Below are 14,300 nucleotides of genomic sequence, written 5' to 3'. Positions count from 1 at the left end.
TACCTACAACTTCGTGCTTTAATTAGTGACTTGGTAGTAAGTAGATTGTGAGAGCCCGTGCCGCCTGTCAGCTTTTCATCCGCTACGTATTTGGGCCACTTCCAAAATTCGAATGCCAAATAATTAATCAATATTGCCAAAGCTGCTTAAACGGTGTGCATCCTTACTACTGCTACCCTTTAACCGACTTAGTTATACATACATACATCAAAATAAATTAAGTTCGCTGCCGACAAAATAGAAATTGGCTGTCCGCAATTAGACGGGTGCGGGCTCTATATTAGTTCACAGCACAGTAGGCCTTTATTAGAATTTTTCTGATAAACGTACGGACACATTAATGTAATGCTGCGCCTTAACTCTTTGCAAGCAAAACCAAACACTCAGCACAATTCTAGGAAATTAAGATTATAATGACGATGATAGAAATGGAAATGAAGATGGTGATGAGCTTGAAGATTAAGATGAAAATTCAAATGATGTTGAAACAAGTGTTGGTCTGTATACATATTTATGTACATACATATATACACATAATAGAAGAAGTAGTGGAAATACATAGTAGTAGAAACACAGCGGCTAAAGCTGTTGACCCAATGTTGGTTTGTTACCCTGTTTTGTTGTCGGCTCTGCTGCTTTGGCTGTTGACCGCCTTTCTTCGCTCTTCTTCAATTCGTTCGTCGGTCAAGTTATTTAGGCGCTACTTTGCTTTAGATGTCTTAATTTAATTATGCTAAGAAAAATATATCATTAGCCGTCATCCCATCACACCGCAAAACAACAACCTATGCCGCAGTAGTGGGATACTACATCCCAGCAGGAAATTCCAATTGAAGTCTCTTTGGCATGCTGAGCGCTTCATGTCTATTGTTTTAACTTATCTGCAATTTACAACCGAGGTATTACGAGGTACTCCATTTTTAGCCTCATAATGGAGTCTCTTGCAAAACATAATAATATCGATAAATACTAAAGAATTATCGAAGTAATGTGAATAAATAAATATATCATAGCTTTTAATACAGCTTAAGCTTAAGGTGATTTAAAAATTTTTCCAACATATAAATCTTGGTCAAACGGATTCTGTGAAAAGCATACCCAAGACAAATGCTCGTATCCTTCGAAATAATAATAACTATAATCAAGATTCTACTTTTGTCATTTCTTTAAAATGCAAATTAGTTCCCCCAAGCCTAATTTTCCTTACTCTCAGTATATGCGGATGTACATAAGTACATATATCAGCAGCTATATTATCTCGAAGGCTGATGTATCTAATCTGTATTGAGAATCGAAGTAAAGTGTTGAATACCTAACATCTTCTGAAATATTGCGTACCGACATCCTTATAAGTGATAGCTTTGAAAATCGTATGCTTCAACAATCTAGGACTGCTGGCGGTCACCGTTAGCTAGTTGCTACAGATTCGTACTATCACTCGCCAGGACTTGGGTTGGATTCCTAGGCAACCAACATCAAAGTTTTTTTCTTCTAAAATAGGCCACCATCGACAGGCAAAGAATAAAGGAAAGAGATAAAGAAGCTTCTCTCGAAAAACCAACGTAAGAATCCATAGTTCCCTACATTTCGATGACATCGTCACTCGATGAACTATCTTGGCTTTATCCTCATAGCTGCCAGACAAATTATCCTAACTTAGAATATGAATACTGCATATTTATTTAGTTTTATGTGAAGCTGTTAAGTTATGAAGTTAGGGCAAAGTAATTAGGCTCGTCTGTGTTATTCTAGTTGGTCTGACAAAGTGTATGTTCGACGATTTTTTTATATAGAAAAAAATGAGCAATATCTTCAGCAAAAAAATGCCAAAAATCAACTTTAAGTCCCAGCTACAAATTGCCTACTCAAAATTGGCTTCTCGTTATAGTAAAATTCAATAGACTAAAAAATTGCTTACTCAAAAAATTTGTAAGAAATTTAATGAAAAAGCTCGAAATTAATACAAATGGTTTTTGGAAATATATTAAAAGTAGGATTTATATGGTTTTTGTTAAATAATAAACTATACATATATTTTTAAATATTTAATAATAAAAAATAAATGGTTAAAACTTGTCAATATGTGAGTATTGTAAAGTGAAAGCACTGCTGGCCCAGCGTTGTTCAAAGTTCCGATTCGCCGGCCGTAATATGATCAAATTATGGGTTTTACAGGACGTCTTCAGCGTAAAATTTCTTAATGAAAAATAACGATTAAAAGGATCACGCGCGCATACGGTTTAATTTATGCAGCATTTTACGTCTTGAGAATCTCCTTAAGCCTTCCTGGAAAAGTACGTAATTGCTCGATATACATACATATCACCAATGCTGAGCCAGCCAACCTTTCATCCCTAATCCTTCTTGTTCCTGCCGGGTTTTTGCATACACATCTGTACAATTCACACTTATCTCTTCTATGTACAAATCTGTATAATTAAGCACAAAGCAGAGCTAAATGAGTTCTTGAATGTGGTTGGCCCAAAGTCGCACTAATTGTGCTGCTGGCGCAATAGTAGGTGGCGGCTTTCGCTATAAAAGTAAAAGAAAGAATCAAAGTAGTTGAATAGTAAAAATGTAAAGCTAACTTGAAGAAAGCATAAAAGAAGAGCTGCTTAAATTGGAGCAGACGAATGCAAGTGCTAAGTAAAATTTTTTTCTGCATACCAAGGAAAGTATGCCACCGAAGTGTTGAAAATAGAAAGAATTTGAGTTACGTTTTGTTTTTTTATTTTTTATTTTGTGTTCAGCACTTTCAACACAGCAACTATTGGCTATATTTCGGCATTGAATATACATACATACATAAAGATAACGAAATATTTGGAAATTTAAAAAATATTTCTAAAACGAGTATATTTAAAGTATGTTAAAGAGAAATTAAAATTTAAATATTAATGATGAAAGAGCTTAGCTAGGAAAAATGAAACAAGAGGCCAAAATTAGTACTGATTAATTAGTAAAATATTTCAGCTGTGCTACTAATATATTTATGTTGCACTTTAAAGCTCGTTTTGCTAATATAAACAAAATATATCAATTAAAAATGCTTGAAAAATATGAGTGGGAATTTAACTATATTTATGAAATTTTTATTCAGTGGAACTAGCGAAAATTAACAATGATGTAGATGCAGCTCTCGGGTATACTACACCTCTATTCCGCAAGTATTCTTGTGCATTCTGTAAAACTGAAATAACTCATAATAAAATCGACAATAAAAATCGAGCCATTATTTTCACACACAAAATGGTTTCCTCTAAGTTTTGCGTCATCCAACGTCCACCAGTGGCTTGCACTACAAAGCCAAATTGAATGCCGTTTATCGCTGCAGGAGACAAAAGCTATTTTCTACACAACAAATCAGTAAAATTCTAAACTTTTACCATTAATCGCTTTATGCTTTTGAAAAATGTGCAAATTTGATAACGAAGAAAAAAAAGCGCAAAGTGGAACCGAAAACCAGTTAACAAAATAAAAAAGAAATATTGAAAGATATAAAGTGCCTGTAGGCTCCATGTATAGTACAAGCAAAATTTTAATTGTTTTTCTGTAAACTAAAAAATAAAAATTGAATTTTTTTATAGGCATAAAATATTTAGCAACTAGCGTTGTACATACATCCTGTGTTTATTTTCGTGTTGTGCTTTTATGTATGGACTCACAATATATGAAAATACACGCAATATTTTTTCTCGCTCAGTAGTAAATATGTATGTAAATAAAAACGTATGTTAATCTAGGTGGCTGTTGTGTAATCGATTCGAAAGTGTTTTCGTCCAGAAATGGATTTTCCTTACTACATACCCATATTCGATTAAGGGTTACGAGCAATAACATAATCCGAATTCGATTGTCAAAGTTACTCGAAAATTGGGAAAAGTTATTCGAAATCGTTTGAGCTGAAGGCTAGCTTGCACTGGCTTGAGAAAACATAAATAAAGTTAAAAAATTTAATTGAATCAGAATTTGATTGAAGAAAGCCCCATGTCAGCTGATTTTCACAATGTATTTTCGTCTGAGATAGGCCATTTTTGAACCGAATTCTGGAGTAGAGCGTTGTTGAAAATTTTTCTGATATTGGACGTTTTCGAACCGACTGCACAGACATTTAGGTCGATCTTACTACACTCAGCCATCGATATACACACATATTCTCACTGTATATATAATTGGAGCTTGCGACATTAATACACCCTTGAAATACTAATGCTGTCATAGCCTTTTTTTGATTTTTTATTTTGTCATGATAATGCTCATTTTGATGGAATCAAATTTTAAGCTTTTTTTAATTTCAAAATTCCTTTAAAAACTTTTTAAATTTTTAATCAAGTCTTTTTTGAAATTAACTCAAGCTATGCGCATACATATTTACATTCATACTTACATACCTGTGTATATACATGAAATTTAGCAGCTGATAAATGAATGAATGTTAAGTGGTAAGCTATTACATTTGTTAGTGTCTCTTTAGCGGAAATGAAAAAAATATATAAAATAAGAAATTTCTCTGGAAACCAACCCACGAAAAAACTTAAAAGGACAGGCACCCTCAGGCTTTCTAAATGCTGTCTATTGCTGGCTATGCAATCCTGGCCACATACATGTACATATATATATGTACATGGAATGCGTGTGTATAAAGAATAAAAACAATATGTACGTAAGTGTACTTGCATGCCCATTTTTTGTGCACAGTCTGAGGCAATTTAGTTTTTTGAACTTAGTAGCATGTGGACACTCCCCAGCAAAATACCACTGCCATGAGTAATGACTCTGGTTACCCCTTTGTTGATAACAAACATGCAAGAACGCCTTTTTTAAGCTTTTTGCTCACTACGTACATATGTATGTACGTTAGCATTTTCATTAGACCTCTTCCGTCAAGTCGCCAAAAGTATGTAATTTCTCTACTTCCCCCCCTCTCTTTGAATTTAGTACAAACTCCTCCATACGCCGCTACATATGTACATACGAATTGCCAACAACGCTGGTCTTTATTGTTGTTGTTTTTTCACTTCCGGTTATTTACTGTTATTTTTGCCGTTTCTTTCCTTGTATGGCATAGCATTTTTCCAGTTGTCACTAAAAGCCACATACCATGCCATTTACTCCAGCGGCACTTTTGATGTCCTTCGACGGTCTAGTTTGGTCCTAGTTTGGTTGTGCCTACAATGTGTTGTTTGTACAGTTGTCGGAGTAGCGGTGCAAGTAATGTGGAAATAAAATTATAACGGTGATAATTCTTGTTTATTTTGGTTTTCGTTTTTATTGTGATTGCCTTCGAGGATATACATAGTATAGTATATGTAGAAAAACATTAAACTATTCTCATCTTATTAAAGAGCTTCATTTTATAAAGGGACACATACAGTTTTTCACGGACAGTTCTTTAATATTTAATTTTCACTCATGAATGGTCTATTCATGAGGAGAATTGCGATATGTTCGTCAGAAATATTCAATGACTGCCCCTTTTTGTTGTCATTAGCCGTCATCGATTCGCCAACAGTTAGCGAGTGGCGAAACGAACGAACTCAATGAGGTACAACCAAACTCGCTATCGTCTATCCATGCTAGCTAACTTTGTTGTTGTTTTCACATGCAAAATTCTTCTTTAAGCGACCGGAACTCAAACACAGCGAGCGAGTTGTGGCGAATCGATGACGGCTATTATCGCGATGGATGCCAGGACACAAAATGACACAAATGCTGAGGCCGAGGCTACGCAATGAGCGGCTTAAAATTAAAGCATATGAAACACTATTGAAGTGGCAACGCCGCTTCGCTAATTTACATTATCATGGCGTGTCTAGCCATCTCGTCGCCTATTTCGTTCCCTTTGGTATTGCCCAGTCCAGCAGTTAAAGTTTAACGTGACATGACTCAGTGAAGTTAGCGATGCACGACTTCGGATACATATTACCCAGCCGACTACTTTTTCTATCCTTCAGCCAACGGGATAAATGGAAATACCATCATTTACCGACATTAAACCACCTTCTCGATCTTGCCTTAACTATAAATCTCAGGTTAAGGTGAGGTAATCAGCTTAGGCGTTGAGTTTGTTATGCAGTCCACTATTAATTACCTCCAAGACCGCTGCGATCAAGTAATGGGTCTGCTTACACAATGTTTCTAAGTACCCCTTTTGTGGCTGCACCTGTTACGAATACTTGTGGTGGCTTCAAGATCTCGTTCAGCCCTCCTTGTGGGGCGCTGCTCATGGCGCCTGATATAGTGCTTTCCACCAGATCAGCCCTTCATAGGTCAAAATCGATCGGACGACTGCTCTCTGAGAAACAAGATGCCACTACGTAATATACATAAATAGCATTATGGGAATTATTGAAGAAAACTGAGGCTGTAAAAAATGTCTAAATATCATAACATTTTTCTTGGAAATTTGGAAGTTCAAAAAGTTCATTAAATGTATTATATGTTCGTTAATTAAAAAAAAAAAATAACGCTGATTTAAAAACGAGTTTTAAAATTTCTAAATATAAAATAGAAGTCCGTTAAGAGTGATCCACAAACCTTAAGGGCACCGTAGCAAAAACATTTCAGAAGGGATTTTGAAAAAAATTCAAAAAAAACTTAATCAGTTTAATAAACATACATACATATGTATGTACATTGGGGTGGTTCAAAAAAAAATTTACAATCTTAAACTCTCACCCTCCCCCGGATTTTTCTATATAAAAATAATACTCGCACTTTTTTTTTTTGTTAAAAAAAATTTATATTTGTAACTACATACCTCAAAGCCCATGAAGTTTTTCATATATTTTATAAGGAGAAAAACACTTTTTCGTAGAAATGGTATAGAATTCCTGAAAAGCAATATTTTTCGATCGGAGAACCCGGTTTCTCTTCAGGAAATTAATAAAACTAAATGGTTTATTTTGCAATTTTTAATACTAACAATTTTGTATGTGTCTCCCCATTAATTTTTTGGAGTTTTTGGGAGACCTTTAAAAAATTGTTAATTTTAAAAATTCTTTTAATAAACAATTGGGTACTGTTGTGGGATAGAAACAGAGTTTTTCGATCGTAAAATTATTGAAGTTCAATAATTCTATTTTTCTCTATTTAAAACACATGGATAAATTCAGGGGCTTTGAGGCAATTCTAAATATAACAATTTGAAATTTTGATGAAAATTTTTGAAGTTTGATAAATTTTTCTCAAATTTGTGCAAGCTTTAAGACTTGTATCTATGTGGGTTCTGTTATAGATTAAATTATATTTTAATTAAGTAATTATAAACAAACAATATTATTTTGACTTGTGACCATAACTATACATACATACAGTCAGTCAATAAAGTTTAGGTACAGCGAATTTTTGCCAATACGGGCAACTATTTTTTAAACATTTTATTTTTCGATAATTTTTTATAAAAATATGATGGTCAATTCTACAACAAAAAACCCAATAATCAGAGTTCCGAACCTTGTGCAAAATTAAAGAAAATTCCGCAAAATTTCATTCAAATATTGCACTTTTTATTTACGCTCTCTAGAAAGAAGTTGGGTATGCAGTTTTTTTAGCACATTCAATTTTAGTATCACAAAGTGCAAGTTTGTGGTGGCTAGGACTTACCATTGATTTTTAGGATTTTTTTTTGTTGAAGGTGTCGCTCATTTTCTCCATATAAAATAATGTTTGATAATTTTTTTATATGGAAAAAATGTGCGACACCTTCAAGAAAAAAATATCCCAAAAATCAATGGTAAGTCCTAGCTTCCTCATACTTGCGCTTTATCATACTAAAATTGAATGGGCTAAAAAACTGCATACTCAAATTTTTTCTAGAGAGCGTAAATAAAAAGTGCAATATTTGAATGAAATTTTGAAGAATTTCTTTAACATTTTTTTTTGGGATTTTTGTTGTAGAATTAACCATATTTTTATAAAAAGTTTGCGAAAAATAAAATACTTAAAAAATAGTTGCCCGTATTGTAAAAAATTCGCTGTACCTAACCTTTATTGACTGACTGTAGATATGTATGACACACATAGCTAGTAATATATTTATACTTTGCCTCTTTTTTTTAATTTAAAAACCTCATCATAACAACAAAATTTTCGCTAAGTATGTACGCCGCTTATACATATATACATACATACATACACAGATACATATATGGCATTATGCGAGCCCAAAATAATTCATCCATAACAGACAGGCCCTCACATCCTCACATTTACGCAGGTGCGTATAATTTTCCATTTGATTAGCTACGAATTTTGTTTGAACAAATACTTTCTATTGGGGCTGCCGCGGAAGAGAAATTCACTTAATCTTTTTTTCTTTTCTGCCAATGATTTACCACCACATTGAGTAAATACATACATATGTATGTACATATCTATCTATAAGTAAACTAATATCTGCCTTACTTACGACATTCTCTGCTTATTTATTTACAGGATGATTTACCGGGCCAAGCATTGCTGGATGTTGTTTTTGCCAGACTTAATTTAATCGAAACTTCATATTTTGGCATACGCTATATTGACGAGGAGAATCAGACGGTAAGTAAGAGAATAATGAAAAAGATAACAGCATGCAAACATACATTTACACATACAAATACGAAGATGCTTGCGTTGTCAAGTTCAGCCCCCCTCCTATTTTTAAATTTTTTTTTTTTTTTTTTTTTTTGGGTAAAAAACACCAGGAATTCAGTCTTAGGTCGTAATTCATTTTCTCTTGCATTTTCATGGACGTTCATTGAGCCGTAATGATGAAATAAAAAGTGAAAAGCTGCTGCTCCCTTCAAGGCGGAGAGTTTTCCAATTGTTTGTGGCGCGCGATGTGGTAAAATAAGAACACTTACCTACCTGTCTGCCCACGGCGCACCGTGAAAATATAAAATGAATTTCACTTTTCATTTCCCTTATTTCAACGAGCGAAAATAAAACGAAACGCGCACATTTTTTCGCAGATACTTTTGTTGCGAACCTTGAAAATATGCCACACGCAGGCAACAGCTAAGTATTTTGCGAATATTCGCCCTTATGCCAGGGTCGTACACAAACATTCGCGTGCTAGGCGAAAAGTTTCGCAAAAGCTGCCGATGGTGGATTGTCACACAACGGGGTGCAGTTAGTGTAAGAAAAGTTCATCAGACTGCCAGACGACAGCGAAGTTCGTTCTTCCTAACTCAACTGGCGGCGAGGATGTTTGCATTGTCCTTGAAAAGTTTCTTGGAATACAATTTACTATGCTCGCTTAGCCTTTATTATTTGCTGGCATTTATTTACATAGTTCTTCCATAAACATACTTTAAGACATACAAACATGCGAAAATATGTGGATTATTGTATCTACTAAATATATATGCACGACATATGCAAAGTTGTATAGTATAGCTTTGCCGTGGTTTGCGTGCTTTTCAGTCTTTTTCGCTGAAATTCATATATCTTGGCAACCTTTTTGCATTCTCTTGTTTTTATGCTTTTATTATGCAGCCATAATTTTATTATGCGCCAAAGCGGGGCAGAAAGGGTAGGCCGTGTGTGAAATGCTGTCTAATAAAATACTTAGTTTATGGTAATAGTATTTCATATGTCGTACGGGGCGTATACGTGATATTTGTTTACACACATAGTGCGTACTTCTAGTACAATTTTCTATTTTTACTTTGACTTTCTGCATTTGCAAGCGAAACTACTACTATTATTTACGTAACTCCACTACAGTTTGTTTTTCGCATGACAAGTGATCATATTCACACATATTTTCGTGCTGTATATTTTAATATAATTATTTACCACAAGTATTTCCTTAGATTGTGTGTGTTCTCTTTTTCCTTTCCAGCATTGGCTCGATCCAGCGTCCCGGATATCACGCCAACTTAAGCCTAAAGTGGATCCGTATGATTTATATTTCGGTGTTAAATTCTATGCAGCTGATCCGTGCAAGCTACTCGAAGAAATTACGAGGTAAGTCCAAGTAACTGATATAAAATAAAATATAAAATAACAATATAGTTAGCAAAAAATATTAAAGAAAGAATAGATTAGCATCTGTGCATATAAGCGTCTAACTCGCTTAAACCTATTTGTAGTGATGAGGGTTTTTTTTTTTGGAACACAACACTTCACCAATTGCCTGCTGCGTTTGTGAAGTTTCGCTAGCTGTGCAACCCGAGAGCAGACAGTTTCATTCCTTTTCCACGAATTTCTGCCTACTTAAGGTATCGTTTCAGCAAATAGACTGTAATGATGAAAGAGTTTTTCTTTTTTGTCAAGAGAGAGAATTGCCTGCCGAACTTTTTTTTCTTCGGGAAGATTTTCATCAAACCAAATTCCATTTAATAGCCAGAACATAATTTGTTGTTATTAAGCTACATTACTTCTCTTCTGTTTTCTTTATACACTAGTGTGGATTCTTCTTCTTGAAACCATTTGTTTGGAGTCTTATTTTCTAATCTGGCTTTTCGTTATCACATTTTTCTGCATTGTTGTCTGCCCTTCGTATTGAAGGCACACCAAAAGCGCTGTTTATCACAACGTGATCAATTTGGTTCCTAACTCTCATGATCAGCAGACACTGAAGAGGCCGAATACTTAGATCTGATACTAATGTTTATCAAGTTCTGTGCTGCGTCAATAATAATATTTTGTGCGTCTTAATGTTGTTGCACAAATGGAGTAAGCTACAGTTTTTCGACGCCTACGAACGACAATTTAAGAGAAGCTTTTTGAAGGCAATATAGTTGGAAATTTTCCATTGCCTCTAAGTTTTTTTATTGGACATTGCTTTGACCTGAGATCGAACCTTGATGCTACGGAGTTGTAGTACACATCCCTTATCACTCGACTACAGCAGCCGCCTCCCTATATTTTATTCAAAATAAAGATATGTATATTTAAAAAATAGGTGGCAACCCTGGCTAAAGTTATTTTGCTCTGACGTTCCTAATGCCTCCTTCCAACACTACGTCTACTACTATTAAAAATAAATGGAACAAAAGTATTTCCAATATACCATATTCCAGTAAATGGACTTAATAGTAGAAAATACTTTTTTCTAAACTCGTACAATTTGTCTTGATATGTTTTGAGATTAAAATTTTAACAATAGCAATTACAAACAATTTGGAGGTTGAACTTCATAAAAAATGTGAGGCACATGTAATAGAATTGAAATGCCCATTTGGAAAAGAATCCCAACGAAATAGAGAGAATCAAGGGAATATACTGATGGAAAAAAGAGATCGTTGCTGCAGCTGGATTCCAGCATTCACTATCGCTAATTTTGATCACTAAAAGTCTTCAGAAGAATAGCAATCGCGCCTAACAACATGCAACACCTAGTAACCTCCTAGTGCCTCTCATACTATCATCTTTGGTTGATTACACATTGTACATCTGTTACTTTTATGTTGCGTGCTTTTAGTCCCCACTGATCTTCATTTACAGAATTTTGGCGATAGAAATTTAGCGTGGCGATTGTCAGAATTTCACTGTTGCCTTTGTTTAGACGCTACTGCCAACAACAGGCTCCTAAATGCATGCTATTCTTCATCAAATTAATGAAATGTTTACAGTAAAGTTAAATACATATTATTTGCGAACACAATACGAAGATTTTCCAGTAAACAATTTCACTGTAGGATCAGTTTTGACCTAGTTAGAATTTTTTAAGGATACTCGCGTTATATATGTATGTATAGTTTTTATTATTCCTTCAATAGAAGATTCGCAATACTAGCTCAAACATTTGTTTATGATGACAGAATAAGAATGCGGAACAAAATGGATGAGCCAAGCCTTTGGGTTAAACCTTGTCCAAGCGAACCGTACGTGTAACGTAGCCAGTGTTTTGTGTAACGTTAGCAGTGCCAAAATTATATGAGCAAAAATTGTCTAAACCCCAAAATTAACAACAATTGGGTATGCATCCTTGTAGATGACTGATACTGAAAAACTAGTAATATTCATTCGCCTAGTTCGAAGAAATTTCAAACTTTCTGACATGATTCATCATTGAACTTCCAAATAGTGTAATGCGGTACGTGCACATTACCATGCCAATAACGTTAATACCAAAGGAGTTATTAAACACTTTCTTTACAGAAATGTAGACTTGAGCATTTGTGGGGTTTTTCTGTTATCAAAAAAAAAATATTAAAGACAATAAAAATCGATCTCCGCATGATCTATGCATAACCGAAAACGGACCATAAATATTGATTTTCCAAATATTTCGACTACTGCGCCACCTAGCAGATTAATTTCATATTGCATGGTCTCGGATTCTGATCTAAGCTCATCGGGAAATTGGTTAAAGGTTGATTCGAAGATTTAATTGCATACAGGTGAAAGTTAATAAAAGCTTTTAAAAAAATGCGTACGAAAGTAACATTGCCAGTCAGTTGCCAGATGTATTCGCGTATTCTAGCAGCAGAAAACTGTCAACAGTTGACAGTTTGTATATAGTTCAATTAAAAGTAGCCAGCCTAATTTAATTGGTAGTTCATCCGCATTTCTTCCACGAATACACTTTGTTTTGGCTCGGATGGGTTAGTAAAAACACCATATTTTATTTTTGACCCCAACACTAAAATTCAATTTTATGAATTGCGTTAGTTACAATCAGCTGGTTTTTTTCATCAGCTGATTTCTTGCTGGCAAATTGCCGCTTGAAAAAAATTTACAATAATATTACTTTGTAGGTAAATTAATCACTTTTAAGAAAATTAATTTTTAACTACTTACTTATGTACGTAAAATATGTGATTAACAAAGTGTAAGTTGCTTAAATAAATGTTGGCTTGAAATAAATTAAATTGGCATGCGAACCAACAAATGTGTGTGCATTTAATAATTTAAGCCTAAGAAGACATTTATTCATTTATAATTACGTGCACATCTTTTATGGCAATTATTTAAAGTAGAAAATTTGCAAAACAAAATAAGCACATTTTAATGGACATAATAAGCTTCAAGGAATAGCAATTAAACAAATATTTTCGATTGAAGCACACTCAAGTGTGTAGGCAAATATTTTCGAGACGCATTTGATTGGCATTAAAAGCGAATGACAGCAACAACTGCGCAAACAATAGCTCAATCGAAGTTTTACGAATAGCAATACAAATATCCACACATACATACCTGCAGCTATATTTACGAATATATCAAAATACGTGAATATACATACATACATATGTATATTATTTTCAAACGACAACTAACTGATTAAGCATTAACGTTTGAACGCATATACATAAATAATATGTAATAAAAGTTCTTTAAATACACATACATATGTATGTTCGTGTGCGCGTGTGTTGTTTAAAAAGCACTTATAAATCCCATTCATCGACTAGCCATTTGCAAATTCAGAATATTTACTGTCTGCTGCGAATTTAGCCGCATTATCGTACGAGCGAGTTACTACCGAGTGTGTATATAAATACTCGACATACATACATATATGTATGTATATTATGTTGGCACGACATCAAATACAATCCAATCAAGTGTCGACGGTGTCGTCGGCTGCATTACAACACACATATGTACATACATACATATGTTCATGCAGTGGACAATAAATGCATTTATTTACGCAGAATATTGTTATATATCCTGTCAGTTGAAGTTTATCGCAAGCACAACAAATAATTGGCGACTAACTAAGGTACTGTGGCGCAAGGTGTGGGATGTTGCAACATTATAATGCAGATGCGATGCGATGCAAATACATATGCGCCTATGTGGATGCAAGTTTAAAGCTTAATGCAATCAGCTACCTTGTAGGAAAATCCAAATATTCTGAAACAAAAATTATTTAATACAATTTTTCGAGTGACAGTCCCATATGATGGCCCATAGGCTATTAGAGCATTTTCCTAGACTACAACTATTTCGAAAGAGAGGAGCTTTAGTAGAGCCACTGCGAGTTATTCGTTTTAAGGTAAATAGAAAATTGAGTCAAAGTACAAGACTACATAAGATAGCAAGCAAAAGATAGGGACTGAGGTCCGTAACAACCGTATGGGTTCACTAATTCCTTTCGTTAAAAAACTCACCCAGGTACAAACCGTTAAACAAACATACTTCTTTAATTTTAGTTGAGTTATGGCATAAACGGACGGCAGCGTTGATCCGGATCAACTCTGGAATTAACTGTAGTCTCCGACTCCGACTTAATCCGGATCAACGCTGTCGTCTGTTTAAGCTTTTTTTAGAGTTGAGTACAGTAACAGACCAAACACAATTAATAAATAGATGCCCATACCATAAAAAAGGGCCGTGCTAATTGAATCATCTCGTCT

At 34.4% G+C, this 14,300-nt stretch overlaps 1 protein-coding gene across 4 annotated transcripts in view; it reads left to right on the top strand.

Annotated features, from left to right (window-relative positions):
* LOC118737315 (uncharacterized protein DDB_G0283357) overlaps positions 1-14,300 on the top strand; it is a 289,535-nt gene that overhangs the window by 183,904 nt on the left and 91,331 nt on the right. For all 4 annotated transcript variants that reach the window (XM_036467744.1, XM_036467745.1, XM_036467746.1 and 1 more), the window contains exons 5-6: positions 8,437-8,541; positions 9,830-9,954. In XM_036467744.1, coding sequence (XP_036323637.1) covers positions 8,437-8,541; positions 9,830-9,954 — 230 coding nt within the window. The remainder of the gene's footprint in view (positions 1-8,436; positions 8,542-9,829; positions 9,955-14,300) is intronic.

This window comes from Rhagoletis pomonella, unplaced genomic scaffold, assembly GCF_013731165.1.
Source record: "Rhagoletis pomonella isolate Grant_MI unplaced genomic scaffold, Rhpom_1.0 Rhpom_scaffold_00004, whole genome shotgun sequence".
Classification (NCBI taxonomy): domain Eukaryota; kingdom Metazoa; phylum Arthropoda; class Insecta; order Diptera; family Tephritidae; genus Rhagoletis; species Rhagoletis pomonella.
This window is presented reverse-complemented; position numbering and strand designations above follow the sequence as displayed.